At 37.1% G+C, this 20221-nt stretch overlaps 1 protein-coding gene across 1 annotated transcript in view; it reads left to right on the forward strand.

The window, feature by feature from the left end:
* The window catches only part of LOC108709739 (collagen alpha-1(IV) chain-like), a 110807-nt gene that overhangs the window by 76922 nt on the left and 13664 nt on the right, over positions 1 to 20221 (forward strand). The window contains exons 26-41 of the mRNA XM_041584255.1: positions 19 to 187; positions 4368 to 4460; positions 4546 to 4650; positions 5379 to 5476; positions 6424 to 6574; positions 6960 to 7073; positions 7874 to 8041; positions 10390 to 10479; positions 11729 to 11881; positions 14061 to 14159; positions 14267 to 14356; positions 16446 to 16585; positions 18055 to 18181; positions 18264 to 18344; positions 18646 to 18744; positions 19693 to 19743. Coding sequence (XP_041440189.1) covers positions 19 to 187; positions 4368 to 4460; positions 4546 to 4650; positions 5379 to 5476; positions 6424 to 6574; positions 6960 to 7073; positions 7874 to 8041; positions 10390 to 10479; positions 11729 to 11881; positions 14061 to 14159; positions 14267 to 14356; positions 16446 to 16585; positions 18055 to 18181; positions 18264 to 18344; positions 18646 to 18744; positions 19693 to 19743 — 1828 coding nt within the window. The remainder of the gene's footprint in view (positions 1 to 18; positions 188 to 4367; positions 4461 to 4545; positions 4651 to 5378; positions 5477 to 6423; positions 6575 to 6959; positions 7074 to 7873; positions 8042 to 10389; positions 10480 to 11728; positions 11882 to 14060; positions 14160 to 14266; positions 14357 to 16445; positions 16586 to 18054; positions 18182 to 18263; positions 18345 to 18645; positions 18745 to 19692; positions 19744 to 20221) is intronic.

Below are 20221 nucleotides of genomic sequence, written 5' to 3' on the forward strand. Positions count from 1 at the left end.
ACTAGTACTTATTTTTAGGGAACAATAGGTGCAAAAGGTGAAGAAGGACTTCCTGGTGACAAAGGATCTCCTGGAAACCCTGGGGAACGTGGCTTTCCAGGACCAGCTGGCATAGGGCCTTCTGGACCACCAGGTGAAAAAGGAGAACCTGGCGTTCCTGGATTTGTAGGCATACCTGGTGTACCTGGTAAGAGAATGCTTTGGATTCATATATAACAATTTACAAATAGTTAGCTAGTTTGGCCTTGACAACTGGTTCCTCTTAAAAAAAAAAAAAGAGCTTAAACCAGGGGTGTCCAACCTTTTGGCTTCTCTGGGCCACATTGGAAAAAGAAAAATTGTCTGGGGCCACTCATGAAATAAACACTTTTGATTTGTAAAATTAAAGAAAATACACAGAGAAGAACTACAATACCAGCTGGATAACCAGATGGAGCTATACATTGGAATATGGGGCACCTGAATATTAAACAGACTTATTATTATATTATTATTACTAACTGGGAATGGGCAGAGTCCTCCCTACTCCATAGGTTACCACATTGTTACAACCTGGCATAGTAAGCCTGTTCCTAACAAGAGGACAGACTGAGGTGGTTAATGAAATTTCTTTTTTTTTTTCCCTTCTCTTCCTTTTCTCTCTCCTTCACACATTCATGTCCATCCTGAGCCGCATGCGGCCCTCGGGCCACAGGTTGGACAACCCTGGCTTAAACTGTGTTGGTGCTATTCATCACTTAAAAAATTACATTACATCAGGAGTCCCCAACTTTTTTTTAACCCGTGAGCCACATTCAAATGTAGAAAAAGTTGGAGAGCAACATAAGCATGCAAACATGGGCTGTAATTGACTATTTGGTAGCCCCTGTGTAGACTGGCAGCCTACAGGAGGCTCTGCCATGCAGTGCTCCTGGTTTTTATGCAACTTGCCTCCAAGCCAAGAATTCAAAAATAAGCACCTGCTTAAAGGCCAATGGGAGAAACATCCAAGAAATTGGAGAGCAACATGTTGCTCACAAGCCATTGGTTGGGGATCACTGCATTACATGGTAGCACAACATTATGTAGCATCAGCTACTATGACAAATGTAACCCATTTTTAGCATGTTGATTTTCGACAACCCCTTAGGTTTGTATAACAGCTGCTTAGAGCATATTGAGCATGTGCATGTCACTGACACTGAAAAAAGGGCCTAGTGAGATCCAAGATGGTGAGATGCTGTGGACAGATTTGAGTCTTTTTTGTATTTCAAGAAAACTTTATTCATAAAGAATACACAGGTTTACAATAGATATGCATTTAAGTGTCGTATCAAACTATTACATAGGTTTGTAAACTACAGAAATTGCAAGCTCACTTTTCTCAAAATAAGCACACGAAAGTTAAAATAGATATTGCAGTAATAAGGATGATAAGGAAAGGATGGGAAGAAAAGAGGGGGGTGGGGAGCTTGGAGGCAAATATCTTGCAAATAAGTGATACATTACAGACTCTTATGTGCATGTAGGTAAGAGATCCAGGGCTGCCAGGTCATTATAAAGTTTTCTTTCTTTACTGCTAAGTAGGAGGTCAATTCCTCCATTAGGTAAATACCCTTGACATTGGTGATCCATTCCTCAAAGGTCGGGGAAGCGGCTTCTCTCCAGTGTCTCGGTATTAGTATTTTTGCCGCTAGCAATAATTGACTAAGCAAACTATATTTGAATGAATGTTCTGGGGTGTCAGTGTGGGACAACAGTAGTAGTTGGGGTGTAAGATCTACCTGGTAACCTAGAATCTCCCGACATGCCATTTGTACATCATTCCAGAATACCTTTAACTTATCACAAAAAAAACAGAGATGAGATACCGTTCCCACTTCCTCATGACACCTCCAGCATGTATTGTCCGGTATCAAGTGCATTTGAAATAATTTGACAGGCGTTCTATACCATCGCGACAATATCTTATACGAATTTTCTTGAAACCTGTTACTTATGGAGCATTTTGCCAGCAACCTGAAAATTTTTTCCCATTCACTCTCTGATATATTCAACTGTAGTTCCAGTTCCCAGGCTCTAGTAAAATGCGGTAACATAGGATATTTCTTTTGCATTATCAATTTATAAAGCGTTGATATTAAATGGTGTGGGACAGTTGTCCTATCACAAAGGGTTTCGAACTCTGTCAATAAACGGTTGGCTCGTTGGAGCATTGGGTTCAATTGAAGAAAATGTTGGAGTTGACAATACCTCCACTGGTCCCTGTCATCCCATGTACTTTCAGATTCCTTGATTACGGACTCATAAGTTTCTGGTTTGAGAACATGTTTTAACTGTAAATTTTGTACTCCAAAAGCTGATGCCATTCCCTTGTCTAGTATTCCCGGCATAAAATCCAGATTTTGACTCAGAGCAGCTAATGGAGAAGGATAGGGGATGAGCCTATACTTTTGGTTAAAATAAAACCAGAACGATTCCAAGGCTAACGATTGAGGATTAACTTTCAGGTTTAAGGCTACATGTTTCCCTTTATTCCAGAGAATATTATTGACGGGGAATTTGGCCGCTTTATCTTCCAGACATTTACATTGTTTTGCAGAGCGAGGATTAGAGTGTTCAACCAGTTTCGCTAACAGACAAGCTTGGTAGTACGAGTATAAGTCCGGAAGGCTTAGACCACCCCTTCCTTTAGGTTGATACAAGATAGATCTACTAATCCGAGGATGTTTATTGGCCCACACAAATTTGCAGATAATAGTAGTCAGAGTTGTAAAAAACCCTTTAGGTATCAGAATAGGCAAGGTTTGAAACAGGTATAAAATTTTTGGTAAAATCGACATTTTAACAATAGATATTCTACCCGACCAAGTAAAATGGGTCTTGTCCCATTCCTTTAACAAGGTGGATATAGTATCAACCATAGGTTTGTAGTTGTAGGCCAATGAATAAAGCTTACCCTGGAGAACCTTCAAACAATTGTATTGTTTATTTTAATGTACACTTGTGTACATTAAAATAAACAATACAATTGTTTGAAGGTTCTCCAGGGTAAGCTTTATTCATTGATCTGTGAAATTCCCTGACTGGACGGAGTCAGACACCCTGTTGAGAGCAGATACATATTTATACAAACGCTGCAAGGATATCACCCAAAGCAATTCTGATTTATTTGTAGTTGTAGGCATACACTTTATCTAAGTCATGTGGTATATAGACACCCAGGTATTTGATTTTGTCCACTTGCCATTGAAATTTAAAGTTAGCTCTCAATTGGTGAATCGCAGATTGCTGCATATATATGGGGAGGGCTTCAGATTTGGTCATGTTAATCTTATAATTTGAGAGCTCACCATATAACGCAAGCTCCTTTAAAGCATTGGGCATTGAAATATGCGGGTTTGTTATAACTAAAAGCAGATCATCTGCAAATGCGGCAAGTTTATATACCTGCGTGTCAACGAGCATACCTGAGATATCTGGATTATTTCGTAATGCTATCAATAAATGTTCCATGCATAGGACGTAGAGCAACGGGGATAATGGGCAACCTTGGCGAGTTCCATTTCTTATGTCAAACGTATCCGAAAGGATGCCATTTAGCCTTATTTTTGCTGCCGGTGATGTGTAGACAGCCATAATTTTATCTCTGAAGGGTTTCTCAATTCCAGTGCCTTCTAAAACTAATTTGAGAAATGTCCAGTTAACTCTATCGAACGCCTTCTCTGCATCAGTGGAAAGGAGCAGAGAAGGCGTTCGATGAACCTTCGCTCAGTTAATCAAATTAAGGATTTTCATGGTGTTCTCTTTGCCCTCTCTACCCCTAATAAAACCGACTTGGTCATCATGTATCCAACTAGGGAGAAGTGGGTTAAGTCTCTGCGCTATAATTTTAGTATATAGTTTTAAATCAATATTCAGTAAGGATATAGGTCTATAATTACCACAACGAGTAATATCTTTACCTATCTTAGGGATGACCGTGATATAAGCTAGCAAGGCTTCTTTATTTAAGGGGTGGTTCTCATCAATCTCGTTTATAAAATTGAGGAAAAGGGGGGCCAAATGAGCGGAGAAAACCTAATAGAACTTCCCAGTGTAACCATCTGGCCCTGGGGATTTGTGCAGTTTTAAATTTCTGATAGCATTTAGTACTTCATGTTGTTGGAACGGGTACTCAATTCCCGAAGGAGATTTGAGTCTTAACTGTTATAAGACTGCTGAATTTCTCTATTAGTACAGAAAGTTCACTATTTAACTTTATTTGTCCATTAAAATGTTTCTATAATAATCATGCATTGACTTGCATTGAGACAATAGCAAAACATTTTTACACATTTACTGTATATATTTTTTTAACATTTATATATTTAATGTGTTTTCCACAGGTGCTAAAGGTGAACCTGGAAAGGCTATTATTAAAACTGGGCTACCAGGACCAATGGGAAGTGCAGGAGTTCCAGGCCTTCCAGGAGATCAAGGTACTGTAGAATGAGTTTATGATGGGAGGGTCAGTGTAGGAAAATATGAACATGTATGGTTAGTAATTTATCATTCATCTAACAGGTGAAAAAGGATCTTCAGGACCTCCTGGAAGACCAGGACCCCAGGGGGAGAAAGGCGAAGTTGGCTTACATGGTGTAGGATATCCTGGGCCTCCTGGTGAAAAAGGTAGGTTTAATATAATTTACACTACAAACCAAACGGCTTATAGTAAGATCCCAAGTATAATATTAACTTTGTTTTTAAATTGCTTTTCTATCATTATGTAAACCTTTTTTTCCCAAAAAAGCCAGGACTATTACATCAAACAAAAGGTTAATTTCCACCATTTCTGTCTTGATGAAAAGTTTGTCTAAGTAAATCCAGAATAGGTACTAATGCTGTCTTTCCATAAATTTGGATTGAACCAGAATACGGATTTTCACACCAAGTCACAAGGTGATCACTTTATAGTGGCCTGCAAAGGTGTGTTCATTTTGGTGTGATCACACAACTTCTACTTTTGTGCAATATCCTTTTGAAATTTGAAATCAGGTAGCTTGCACAAGCTAGCTATAAATACCTATTGCTTTACTGTAGCAATTGTATACATTTCATTTAGAAACTGTTCCTAGAAACTAATCTTAAGCAATGAATGTAGAAGTGCTGCATTTAACTGGCTAAGAAAACTTTTGTGAGTGTGCAGACCTGATTTTCTGATAAGAAAAAACAATCCATTGCGAAGCAATATTATATTTTTTAGTATCTATGGTTCTTTTAAAAAAAGAATGTTCCTGTTCCCAAACAATAATTGTTTAACTGACAAATGTAAAATTTTATACTTATATTGGAAATAATGAAACTGGGCAAATACCATCATTTGTGGGTCGTCTTTATTTTTTCCTATAATTTTATAGGTTTTCAAGGAATGCCAGGTACACCTGGTCAAGCTGGTTTTCCCGGTCCACAGGGACTTGATGGATTACCTGGTTCAAAAGGGGAACAAGGAAAAAAAGTAAGCAAAATATATAATGTCTATAATTTTAGGATTTTCTGTAGCTAAACAGTGTTACATATTTTCAAATGCAACAAATTATTAACAACTGTATGCATATAAAATAACTTTCTGCCATAAATTGCAACTGATCACCTGATTTACTGGCTTGCTTATTTGTATCCAGATTTGACACCCTCTGTATATATGTACAGTACTTGCAGGTGTTTGGGCATTCTTTTTTGGTCTATACTCTTTAGGTTTTACCATTAATACTGTATCAAAGACTATGGAGTAGATTAGAAAGCACTTGAGTTACATGCAATGCTGGTCACATCAATTACATTTTTGGGCAGCAAAAATGAAGGATCTTACAGTAATTTCTAATTATTATATTGAATATAATTTTTGTATGCCATCTTTAATTGATTAATGTCATTTCTGAGGGTTGTACACATAAAAACCAACCCTTCTGCTGTGGTTCGTGACATCTTGATTGAGTGGCAGTAAAACTAGATTCAGAGCTCAGTATTGTGAAGGTTGTTAAAAAAAAGCCTTTTAAGGGGATTAAGGGACCTGAAAAAAAATGCTGTGATCTTCATGACAGCTTGTATTTCCCTGTAAATATTCTGCAGAATGACATCCTTTGTGGCATGTACATTTTGGAATTAGTACAAAGATTATACTATTCCAAAAACATTATCACTATATTGCTATTATATTAAAAACTCCTTGTTACAAAGCATTTTGCAGTTTTTATCCATACTGTTAGTTAGTGTTTTAACCCTGTCTCACCTCCAACACTCCAAAAGCTAGGGCTTAAAAAGTGCATATCAATGCCCTGGTTATACAAGAAATCTGCATCAAAATACTGATATAGACTACTATTGCTTGATATGGTTCTTAAATATGAATTACACATGGTATATTTTCTTTATATATCCTTTATTTTATTTTGAACTCATTAGGGTGAACCAGGTTTGGGGCTTCCAGGCCTAAAAGGATTCCAAGGACCACCTGGACCTGCTGGAATTCCTGGAGAGAAAGGAAATCATGGATCACCTGGTGTGCCAGGGGAACAGGGATTTTCAGGTGTTCCAGGCCATCCGGGGAGCAAAGGTAAGATGGCACATTCCTAAATAAACAATAATATAACTTTTTTTTTCATTTGCATAATCCACATTCATGGGCTCGTTTTCAAACAATATATGAATATCATTTTCAGGCCTTCCTGACCTTAGAATGTTTTATGCAAATAGTCCTAGTCAACAATTTAAGGCATAGCTTCTTCACCTAACAGCAGTACTATTATATTATATTTAGAGATTTGTGGCACACTTGGCACTAGTCCCAAGACAACTTATAGTTGGATTTTTCCTTTGAGTTGGGCCCAGTAGAATTTAATGATTGAACCACGCAGTTACAAGGCATACCAATAACTTATAACTTATCTACTGACATTTAATATATATATATGCTAATGTATTATATTTTGTAAAACAAGGTGAGCCTGGTATTGTGGGCGTTCCAGGAATTCAAGGACCTCCAGGTGTACCTGGAATTGGATCTAAGGGGCAACAAGGACTTTTGGGACCACAAGGTTCTCCAGGTTATCCAGGTACAAAGTTATTGGGTTACAGTAAACATATTTGCTTTATTTCTATTTCTATATGCGAGTATAATGTGAGATCAAATTATACTGGCATATAGAAATAGAAAAAAAGCAAACAAGTTTAATTCTCTTTTTTTATATCATTGGGTATGGATGCCCCAGGCTGAGTTTAGCAAGAGCTTTTAAGGTCACTTCTAATTTCCTGCACTGTCCTTTCACTTAAGGGGTCATTTATCAAAGTTCGATTTTATCTCAATATTTTCTGCTACAAACTCTGATCAAATCCACTGGGGTTTTTTACGCTTATTTATTATTACATTTTCACAAAAATTTGCTTTGTGGGAAAAACAATCTGATTTCTTATGTTTTTTTGCCTGAAAACTCAGAAAACTTCATGGTATTGCTTGAAACCTAGCACACATCAAAAAATCATTGGGACTTCTCCCATTGACTATGCAACCTTGACAGGTCTGAGATGCCAGATTTTCTAAATTGGGCTTTTTCATCCTCGGGGTTTAATAAATTTCCGAAAAATTTGGCATTTTTTAAAAGTTCGATTTAGTGTTCCACCTCAATTTCCTTTCAAGCTCCAAGAAAAATGCAGAATGCTCTAAAGATGAATAAAGCAAGAGAACCTCATATAACACTTATCACCCAGTAGTTGGCAAATAACAGAATTATTAGAGGACTGACTTCTTCGGCTATACAGTACCACTATAATACATATATACGTTTTAATTCAACTTATAAAATTAAACTTGCATTTTCCAGTATGGATTCAAACTTGCATTTATTTGCAATTGTAGGACCTGCAGGAGTTAAAGGAGAACGTGGCTATGCTGGTTTCCCAGGATTAGATATGCCAGGACCAAAGGGAGACAAAGGAAATGCAGGATTACCAGGACCTACAGGTGTACCAGGAATTCCCGGCCAGCCAGGTGGACCAGGGAAAGAGGGCCTTCCAGGTTTTCCAGGTAAAGCATTAACAAGTAAAATTAAATAATTTATATGAATATGGGCAGTGACTTAAAAATTCTGCTGTGCTCCTTCTACTGCTTCTTTGCAATGGAAAAAATGTATCACTGGAATCCCACATAATTGTAAGAGACCTTTATTTAAATTGCCACCAAACCACTTCTGACACATTGGAGTGAGCAGCACGACTCACACATTCCTTTACATCTAAAGGAGAAGAGGAGTAATAAATACGCCACTTCCGAAGTAAATCCCACTTGTGGCTTGTGACAAACTTTCCAAAACGTTAAATAAACTTATTGCATGATATCTCTGCCTAAATTTATGTATGTTATGCAGCATGCCCCAACCTGGCTGCCCCCACAACTATTTAAGCGTATAGACGATGCACTGTTTCCCTTTATATGGGCCCACAAAGCCCCCAGGGTTTGCAGGCCCCACTGGACTGTGGTGGTCTAGCACTCCTGCATCTAAAATATTACTACTATGCTACACAATTAATGTACATATATAATTGTCTTATGCCGGACCCTGATAATCCACTCACGGCATTGCATGCCACTATGGCGGGATCCCTAGAAGCATTGAGAAATGCGCCCTATAGGACAGCTAGAGACACCCCTGAACTGCCACCAGTATTATTGATTCCACAGAAAATATGGGCGCTTGCTACTAGAACAGTACCCAAATCAATCCCCCAACCTTTGCCAAATATACCACTTTGGAGAAATTCTAATTTTATAATTTTTATGCAAATGCCTAGTTTTCATTACTGGCCCAAAGTGGGAGTCCGCCATTTGAATGACCTACTATTGGAAGGCACCTTTCCCACCCTGGCTCAACTAAGAGCGTGCTTAACTTAACCTAATATACAACTATTCAGGTAACTCCAGCTACGCCATGCATTTACCTCCCAGTTTGGTTCACTAACACCTAACACAATGACCTCATCCTATGAAGTAGATTGTGGGACCCAGACCCAAACAAGTTAATTTCTGCAATATACAAGTCCCTGATTCCTAGCCTGGGGAAACCCTTTGATAGGGCAAGGAGCAAATGGGCAGTGGACATGCCCCACCTAAGTGACGAGATGTGGGCAGAGGCAACTGAGGGACTCTATGACTACCTAATCTCCACCAAAGACAAGATGGTACAGTACAGAATAATACATAGGACATATATCACGCCGCTAAGGCTAAAAGTAATGGGTAGGAACCCTACAGCATCTTGCCCAAAATGTAATTCTCCAGACTCAGGGTTCTTTCACTTGTTATGGGCATGTCCAATTGTATATAAGTACTGGGCAGAAGTAGCCACACCATTAAATTGTTAAACTTTGGCAGGCAGGGGACAGTTGAAATAAGGATGTATCGCTTATTGCTCTAGACTAAGGTAAAATGGGCTTTATTTATTCTGTAAACTGAGAAGAGGCTCTTCTATTATGTGCTAGTAGAGGCTACAAGAGACAGCAGTCTATTGTCAATAGACTTGAATGGAACATGAATAAAAACATAAACTTTTATTTAGAGTGTTGTTGCTCTGTTCTCCTAGTGGAGTGTGTACTGTATGTATCTCTGTTGGTTCAGAGATTTCTATTTGGATTTGCATGCTCATGAAATGCAAAAGATGCAACTTCCTCCTCTGGTGTTTAACTCTTTCCATATGATATCCATGCCAACATCATTTTAGCCTCTTTTGCAAACAGAATAACAGAAAGCTGAGCTTTATTAAAAAAAAAATCACTGGTACTCCAGCAAAATCCACTAAAACCACTCTTTCATAATGACTTTTATAGGTTTTCCTCTAAGTCCTCTAATTCCTATTAAGATTGGGCATGTGGGTCACCCCAGTATTTTTAATACTAATAATGGGGCAGACACTGAGAAACAGAATCTCACAGCACAGCAGACAAGGTTTCTTTTGAGGTTGCCACAAATAAAGGTTCTCACTTGCAACCAAAATATATTTCAGAATGTTTCACTTCTGTCCGTCAAGTTTTTAGCATTTCCTCAAACCTCAATTGGAGAGATTTCAGGTCACACCAATATATATTAATTAATAAATGCTAGAAGCACTGGTTTCAATATAATTTTCATCAATCATTTACACACCTATGAACTCACATCTTTTAATTTCAATTGATTCTGGGATGACATTGGCATGGAAGTGATTTAAAATGTTTAATTGAAAGGAATACATTTTAACTCTGCATTTATAAGACAATTATAAAATATCCGAATTCAGAGAATTAAAAAACCTGTTTTGGTTGATGTCCAATATTGATTGTTTTCAGTTTGTTGCTATAATAGTTGCTATAATATAGGAAATTGTGCTGCATTTTTAATAGGACCAAAGGGAGAAATGGGTGTCATGGGAACACCAGGAAACATTGGACCACCAGGAGCCCCAGGCAGTCCGGGACCATTAGGTGAAAAAGGTAAATATCAGTGTAAATGTCAGAATAAATACAAATACGCTAGCTTTTCATGTGATGCTTTGGTAGCTTTGTTATTTTAAGTCACTATAAGTGTTATTTAATGTGTTTCTGTGTAAAGCAAATAAGAAATAAATGCATAAAGAAATTTCAGTTGCAATGCTTACTCTTGCTTTTATTCCATCATTGACAGCATTCTGTGCTGGTGACTTTGATCAGTAGCAGATCAAATTTCCAATGGTCTATCAGTTTATAGTATGCAAAAGTGATGGCTGCTAGACTAGTGCAAATGATTTTGCAATGATTGAGCAGTAATCTGAAACTAGAATCTGAAACTAGCCTGAGAGAGAGACTATAATACTGTATTTGGAGTTGTGGGGAAAATATACCAGAATATAGACTTGTATGGTAAATCCAGTCCTGGGGTCTATGCATGTGGAAAAATAACATTATAACAACCAGGATAGTGAAATGGTGTTTAGGGACTAGGTATAAAACCACTTGGGATGTCGTCATAACAGACTTCCCAACAGTCCCGTTTGGGGCGGGACAGTCCCGCTTTTGACAGCTCAACCCGCTGTCATGGATTTGTACTGATAAGTCCAGAGTTTGTCTTTGATCTACTCCACTGAACAGCCAGAAACAGATACAAGGTTTCTAACTTAATTGGGTCTTGGCAGACAGCCCAGAATAGATACTTAACATACTTTTGTAACAGTTTGATAAGATAAGAACGAAGACTCACAGCTTAAAGGGCAATTCACCTTCATTTGCAAAACTGTAATAACATATAAAAACCACAGAAATGTGTTCAAACTTTCATAACCTGCCAAATTATGTAAAATTAATGTGGTAATTAGGGGTGTGGTCACCGAAATGGGCGTGACCAAAACATTTTGAATCTTTTTTGTCCCTCTTTCTGATTCCTAAATGTTGGGAGGTATGCAGAATGAAGAAGTGGTCTTCTTAGTGACTAGGTATGAAATAATGTTATGGTTAAGGTGTCTTTATTATAAATACAACTGAAAAACATAATTTAAGCAAACAAAAGTTATCTGTCTTGCCTTCTGGAACATCTGTTGTTGTCAATATTAGGAACTAATCTTTAATTATCATTAATATTGTTCGAAAGCATTTTTATAGAGCACGAGTGGTGCCTTTATACCTAATAACATAATTGTTGACTGATCAGTATTTGCTTTTTGAACAAAATAATTTAAAAATTGTGTAATTATTTTTGCAATCTTTTAAGGTGACCCTGGTCCTGTTGGGCCTCCTGGCACAGATGGATATCCTGGGACAAAAGGAGAAAAAGGTGAATTAGGATTGCGTGGTGAACCTGGTAAAATATCAGAAACTGACAAGGATACTATGAAGGGTAGCAAGGGAGATCAAGGAGAAAGAGGTACAGCATTTCCTATTATTAAAGTGTATTTGCTATGAGAAAATCTGTTTAGCACTGTGCGCAGGATTTATTTACTTGCCTGCTAATAAGGTTAATTAGCCATTGTTTGAGTATTTGTTGGATGAACAGTATCATTGGAAATTTAGGAAATTTCCACATGGCTTACCATATATATTTCTGCTATTTTGTCTCTGTGAATTTTTTGCCCAGAGGAATAACACCGAAAAAATATGTCAGGAACTGGTTTTGAGAAAAGTTGTGGCAATGACACATGCAGACTTCACATGTCGAGATCCACTTGTCAGTAATTGCCTGTGATAACCAAACACTTTTCTGAAACTGTGAAGGGATTGTCCACATAGTAAATAAAAATTGTCTAACTCACCCATGCTTGCTGCTCTTATTTATACAAGTGCAACAGCTACTGTTTAAGTGTTATTACAGGCAAGTTTGAGTTTGTTGATAGAAAGCAATACTAACTTATAAATACTATCAATAAACTGTAATACATGGGATCCATTATCTGTAAACCTGTTATCCAGAAAGCTCCAGATTACAGAAGGCAATTTCCCATAGACTCTATTTTAATCAAGTACCGTATATACTCGAGTATAAGCCGATCCGAGTATAAGCCGAGGTACCTAATTTTACCTACGAAAACTGGGAAAACTTATTGACTCTAGTATAAGCCTAGACACAACTACAGCCCTGTCTCCCAGCAGCGCACCTTCCGCCAAAGAGACTCCCCCAGCGATCGACCGGACTTCTTTGCAAAGTTGATGGTGACAGAGAATTGTGCAGAGAGTGCTGTGCGTCATAAAACCATCACTGATCTTTCGTATAACCAACAGATGGCGCTGTGTGATATTGCCATCACTGTTCATCCTTTATTCAACCAACAGATGGCGCTGTGTGATATTGCAGTTACTGTTATTCTTTGATATAACCAACAGATGGCGCTGTGTGATATTGCAGTCACTGTTATTCTTTGATACAACCAACAGATGGTGCTGTGTGATATTGCAGTTACTGTTATTCTTTGATATAACCAACAGATGGCGCTGTGTGATATTGCAGTCACTGTTATTCTTTGATATAACCAACAGATGGCGCTGTGTGATATTGCAGTCACTGTTATTCTTTGATACAACCAACAGATGGCGCTGTGTGATATTGCAGTCACTGTTATTCTTTGATACAACCAACAGATGGCGCTGTGTGATATTGCAGTCACTGTTATTCTTTGATATAACCAACAGATGGCGCTGTGTGATATTGTAGTTACTGTTATTCTTTGATACAACCAACAGATGGCGCTGTGTGATATTGCAGTTACTGTTATTCTTTGATATAACCAACAGATGGCGCTGTGTGATATTGCAGTCACTGTTATTCTTTGATACAACCAACAGATGGCGCTGTGTGATATTGCAGTCACTGTTATTCTTTGATATAACCAACAGAGGGCGCACTGTTATTCTTTCATAAAACCAACAGAGGGCATTGTGGTATATTGCAGTCTCTCCCCAAGTGAACTGTTGGTATAGGAATGATTAAAAGTGACTGCAATCTTGGCTACTGCCCGCTGACCCGAGTATAAGCCGAGGTAGACTTTTTCAGCACATTTTGGATGCTGAAAAACTCGGCTTATACTCGAGTATATACGGTAATTGCGATTTTTTGCATTGATTTCCTTTTTCTGTAATAATAAAACAGTACCTTGTACTTCATCTCAGCTAAAATATAATTAATATAATATAATTAATCCTTATTGAAAGCAAAACAATCTTACTTGAGTTTAATTAATGTTAAATGATTTTAAGCAGTGTTCCAAATTACGCAAAGACTCCTTAACCAGAAAACCCCAAGTCCTGACCATTCTGGATAACAGGTCCCATAACTCTACTCATCATTACATCATTATTAATTTCCATTACATTTTAATTATGGCCAAGTAATATCAGTAATTAGTTTAATTTACTTTATCGGTATATTTAGTCATCGCTTAAAAGAACAGTTCAGTGTAAAAAAAAAATCTGGGTAAATTTTATTTTACTTTTATACTGAACAATTCCTTTAAACATGCACCCATGATTTAATTTTTTTTTTGTTTTGCTTTGGGAAAAACATTAAACTAAGCACCAGACAACCTCAAATGTGCTGTATGCATTGTTTGTAGGTGAGATTGGCATCTTGGGAGAAAAAGGAACTACTGGAGAATCTGGCAGCCCAGGAATGCCTGGAAAAGATGGACTGAAAGGAGTACCAGGAGAGTCAGGTAAAAATTTATTGTGTGTTTCAAAATATACAAAATAAATACTAATGTGGCACTAAAGCAGGCAGACTAACATAATTGGTTTTCTCTCTCCCTGAATATTTTTATAGGACCTAAAGGAGAAAAGGGTACACAAGGAATACAAGGAACCCCAGGATTTCCAGGACAAAAGGGGGCTATAGGAGGGATGGGTTTGCCAGGTAATTTTTCTGAATGCTTGTTTGCCTGTATAAAACTCACATAAACAAAAAGCCTACAATTAAAAATAATTTTTACAAAGGTATATGATACATAGTATAACAAAGAGGCAATAGCATTATTTGTGGTTCCTAGGCACCCCTGCAAAACAAATTTTGGGGACCCCAGTTTGCTTTGCCACGCTACTTGTTCAACTTTTCTTGGAGGGGCACTACAGTCCCTTTCTGGACCCCTGTGACCACACAGTCTGCTAATACCAAGTAATATCACTGTAAAGATGAAAAAAGTTGTGCTCTTCTGCATAAAGTTACTAGAAACAATCACATTTGTTAAAGGTGTATCAGTCAACATGCGTTCCTTCCACTTCTATATTGTTGTCGCTTCTGAACATTTCTACAATCTGCATTCATTTTTTTATACTTGCAACTAGGGATGCACTGAATCCACTATTTTAAACGTTTGGCCGAATCCCAAATCCTTAACAAAAGATTTCAGCATATTCAAGTTGTCAAAGAACAGCGTGGTTACATTTTATACTTCCGTGTTTGTGTGATAGAAAGTCACATGATTTTTAGGATTTGGTTCAGTCAGACACTTGGAATGGGCTGAATTCTATTGAAAAATGACAGATGTTGGCAGAATCCCTAACCAAATCCTGGATTTGGTGCATCACAACTTGCAACAGCTGTTCTGCTGCTATTCTGCCTCTCTATCGCAGGTTAGGCTTTTATTTATAGAAATTGAGATTAGTTAATTAAAATATAAATGCCGAACAAATCCAAATAAGAATACGAAAATCTCAATCCTCATTTTCATAGAATTTCAAATACAGATTTTGCAACTGGAAAAGGACAGCTCCCATTGACTTCTACATGACCTTGCTAGCTTTTTAATTTTATATTTGTTTTTTCTAATGGTTTACACTTAAATAATTTTTTGAGGTTTAGAGTAACTATTTGTAGAGCTAAATATATTTTTTTGTAACTTCTTTTATTTGAAGCAATCAATAAAACAGAATAAAATATTGTTCACACATTGTACCTTTTACACATAAAAAAAATCAAGGTCACCATAGTAGTTACAGTATTATTCTGTAAATCTGTTTCAGTAAGCAGGTTTGCAAGAAGAGACATCCGCTAGTATAAATAACATAAGCTAAAATAATAGAAAATAAAAGAAAAAAGAAGAAAGAAAAAACGTAATTTAACCTATAACCTCTTGTCCAAGCTGCATTCAGCTAAATAGTTATATTTGCGGAAATGAAAAAAAAAATAAGAAGGTAATAAATCAGCCCCTTATTGTCATCTTATTAGAATAAAACATCTGACAGAAGTGTTCGAAATGAGCAGACAAACATCAGTAGACACTTCCTGCATCAGTAAGTTAAACGTCTGGTGGCCACCAAGTAGAACAGTAGTGGGATTTCCAGTTTCAAAATTACACACATCATTAAAAAAGAGACCGCACTCTGAACACTGTTGCAATCCCTAGCAATGGGGTTTATGTTCTAAATACAGTTAATATAGGTTTATGTTCTAAATACAGAGAAATTGTGTTGAATGTAGAGAGTAAATCTGCATTGACTGACATATTTTTACATTTTAATTGTGAGGCCCATTTACTTAGCTCAAGTGAAGGAATAGAGGAAAAAAACCTTCGAATTTCAAATGTTTTTTTGTGGCTACTTCGACCATCGACTACGACTTCGACTTTGAATCGAATGATTCAAACTAAAAATCGTTCAACTATTCGACCATTCGATAGTCGAAGTACTGTATCTTTAAAAAAAACTTCGACCCCCTAATTCGCCACCTAAAGGAAGGTCCCCATAGGCTTTGCTATCTTTTTTTTTGGTAGAAGAAAATGGATTAAAGTCCATCGATCGAACGAATTGCGGTAAATCCTTCAACTTTGATATTCGAAGTTAAAGGATTTCAATTCGGCAGTCGAATATCGAGGGTTAACCCTCGATATTCGACCTTAAGTAAATTTGCCCCTAAATGTTTCTATGTAGGTTCATTGCAGTAGACATAGAATATAAACCAATGTTTAGTATTAATTCCCTTACCTTATATTCTGTATCTTTCATAGGGCCTACTGGAGAAAAAGGTCAACATGGACTAACAGGATCACCAGGAAGCCCTGGTTTGGAAGGAATAAAGGGAGAAAAAGGAGTAAAGGGTGAAGTGGGTCTTCCAGGTATCGGCATTCCAGGGGTGCCTGGCGTTAAGGTAATTTAACATCTAGTCACCCATCCAGTTCAAGATCACACCTTATACAGATTCTGATATAACAGTGATATAGATGTGTACAAGCAGTGTAACTGCTGAATTTTTAATTATGCAGTGGTACACATTACCGGGGATGTTTACAAAGACTGCAGAGGTGTATAAAGAGGTATCAAGAGGTGTATAAACATACCCATTAGTCGCCAGTGCAGTATAAAGTGCACTGTGCAGCCATGTCAGGGCAATGTTGCGGTCTGGGTCTACCACTGCATCCTAATTTGTGCATCTGAATGAAGGGGCATGCCTACATGTCTCCCCCTTGCCCGTCCCTCAAAAATAAAATACAGGTATGGGACCTGTTATCCAGAATGCTTGTGACCTTGCAGTAATTTAGGTCGTCATATCTCAAGTCTACTAGAAATTCATGTAAAAATGAAACCCAATAGGCTGGTTTTGCTTCCAAATGAGGATTATTTATATATTTGTTTGGATCAAGTACAATGCATTGTTTTAATACTACAGTAAAAAAGGAAATCATTTTCAAATTTGGATTATTTGGATAAAATGGAGTCTATGGGAAACAGCCTTTCCATAATTCAGAGGTTTCTGGATAACGGGTTTCCAAATAATGGATCCTGTACCTGTACTGTGAAACGCAGACAGTACTGTATCTGCAGCAGTTCATCTAGTGTAGAAGGCAGTGCAAAAACATGGTGGATCATAATTTCCTCCCTGCTTTCCTCTTGTAAATAATCCCATGTTCTTGGAACTAGCTCTTTCTCAAATGCACATCTGAACATGTAGGTGTATATTTATTATCTTTGCTGCTCACGTTTATAGAAAACAATTTCAGAAAATGTGATGATAGAATGGAAGATGAATAAGGGAAAGCTTAAATAGAAAGCAATAAAAAGTACAGTATAAATAAAAATTGATCATCACAGAGCAACAGTTTTTTTGGCTATTGGGGTCAGTGACCCCCCAACAACTTGTCAAAATTTTACATTGCAAGATAGAAATAGACAAAAGAGGAAGATAAATGTTTAAAAAAGTATTAAAAAAAATAATGAAGTACAGTTATAATCTTGAGAAGACAAGGACATTATGTAACATACTAAAAGGTAACTGAAAGGTAAACTACAGTATCTCATTAACTTGATGGTAAATTAGTGCTTTAAACTAATGATAATGGCACATGGTGTGATTTTGCAAAATTTTGTTTCCCTGGATTTTGTGGCTCAAAATTGCCTGAGTTTGGAATGAAATCAGCCGAAAAGTCTATTGCAGTGGTGCTCGTTGTTGTTGATGGATTATCACCTGCATGAAAGTGATCCAGGAATACTCAGCAACTTTCAATCTAAAGTTAATAGAGGGGCAACATAAGGTTTCAAATTGCACCATGTACTTTTAGTCTAAAATGAACACAACATCATAAGTGCGTTGAATAATAACACTGAATTTATGCTGAATAGGGTGAAGCTGGAAGAGATGGCCCTCATGGGTTACCAGGGGAAAGGGGTGAAAAAGGTGATGTTGGTATTCCAGGAATGCCAGGATTTCCAGGTTCCAAAGGAGCTACAGGCCAAGTAGGCATACCAGGTAAACAGTGTAAATATTCACAAAATTTAATAATATACTAATATCAAGGTAACTAATAAATATTTTGCAACTGCGTGGTTAGGTAACCCAGGACTTCCAGGAGAAAAGGGTGCCAAAGGGACCTCTGGGTTGGGGGGCACTCCAGGCCTAAAAGGACAATCAGGTAAGTCAATAATTATATACATATGCCCACTAAAGGAATTTTTGTAATGGTAAGGGGCAAATATATCTATGCACATTTGTTTCTACATGTACATTTTAGTTTGATACACAGATGCTAGGCATAAGCTATTTTTTTGCGTGTTTTGCTGCATAAATGAGGCCCTAGACTTTGTCACCCATAATGCATCTCAGTACATTTTTGCCAGCTGTGAATTTTTGGCAAAGCAAAACGGGTCAAATTCGCCCATCCCTAACAGATACATGAGACTGTAATATTTTTTAATACTATATATGTGATATAGGTGATCCAGGTGTTCAAGGTCCTCCTGGCCATTCTGGAGAGAAAGGTGAACCTGGTTATGATGGAATTCCAGGCTCACCTGGTGAAAAGGGAGAGACAGGTATGTCAATGCAAAGAACATGTCTTGAAACTGCTACTAATGGGATTAGGGTAGTCCAATTTCAAAAACAGAAGAAATGTAGCCCAGACATAATGGATGTGGGGACAGCACGGAAGTTCAGGGGAGACAGAAATCTGGTGCAGAGTGCCATGGCAGTGTGACTAACAGGTAAATCTTGGCGCTGCAGGGGAATTTAACAGGGTGGAATAATTGGAATTTACAAATTAAGTAATTACATTGCTGGTAAATTTGTAATACTACCCGCCCTGGCATTGGCTGGTATTTTACTGGCTAGGAAATTGAAATACTGGGCAGGTGGCAACCCTAGCTTTGGTTATTTTTCTGTGTTCAGCTCTGTTATGAACTAAATGTCATTCATAAGCCTGCCACTAATGCTTCATATAATTTAGTCTTTCCAGTATAGGATGAAAAACAATAAGGGGGTTTTTTTTTAGCAAAATTCTTATACATGTAATTTTAGATGTGTTTTTCTTACAAAAATAAACTCACATTTGAAAAAAGCAGGAATGTTTTCATATTTATTTAAAATCCAAGTATAAAAAACATGATTGAAAAAAAAAATTATGAAAAAAACTCGAATACCTAGAATTTGTAGTGGTAAAAAAATACAAAACAAAATAAACTTGAATTTGATAAATAAGTAACAGTTTGCTAAGGACAGATTCTATTGACTTCTACATGATCTCAGCAACTTTTAGATGCAAAGTTTTAATATTGAGTTTTTTGTGTTTTTTGTTTAACAAATGTCAAAAAATCATGTTTTGTTTTGTCATTAATAAAAAGTGTGGTTTTTAGTGGAGACAAGTTTGATTCTTGGGAAAAAAAGATAGGAACATTGATAAATCAGCCATTGTAAAAAAAGTAAATGGAAACCTATTCCAACTTTGACATATTTAATACAATTATTTTGTTTTGTTTATGATTTAGGCATACCTGGTAGGGGACTACCAGGATTTCCAGGAGAACAGGGAGAAAAAGGTGCATATTTTCACTTAAAATGAAATAGCAAATCATAGCAAATTTGTATTATTTCTGCATTCTTCCTTTTATCTGTGTATAAACCCAGTCAACCTGTGATTTTGGTTAAAATCTGTTCATGAACTTAAGCTTCATTCAATACATGTTATGGATTCAACAATTCTACCTCAAGTGTATAGTATAGTATAGTATAGTGTATTATCTATACTTTAAGATGTTGAATCTGAAACATGCAGTGCCGCATTTCTCACAGGTCTCATGTATAATGAAATGGTGTGCTAAAGAAGGCTTCTAAACTCTCTGGAGGTTCTTTATTTCTGATGTGTAATTGTGTAGCAAGCCTATCTTACTCCATTGTGCATGAAAAGTCTTGGTCTAATTAATCTGTTACAATGTAAATGTGGGCCTGGTAGGTTTTTGATTCTCTGAGATCCTGCTGTTACATTGAGAGTACTTAAGAGCATATTTTTCACAATAC

Source organism: Xenopus laevis, chromosome 2S (genome assembly GCF_017654675.1).
Source record: "Xenopus laevis strain J_2021 chromosome 2S, Xenopus_laevis_v10.1, whole genome shotgun sequence".
Taxonomy (NCBI): domain Eukaryota; kingdom Metazoa; phylum Chordata; class Amphibia; order Anura; family Pipidae; genus Xenopus; species Xenopus laevis.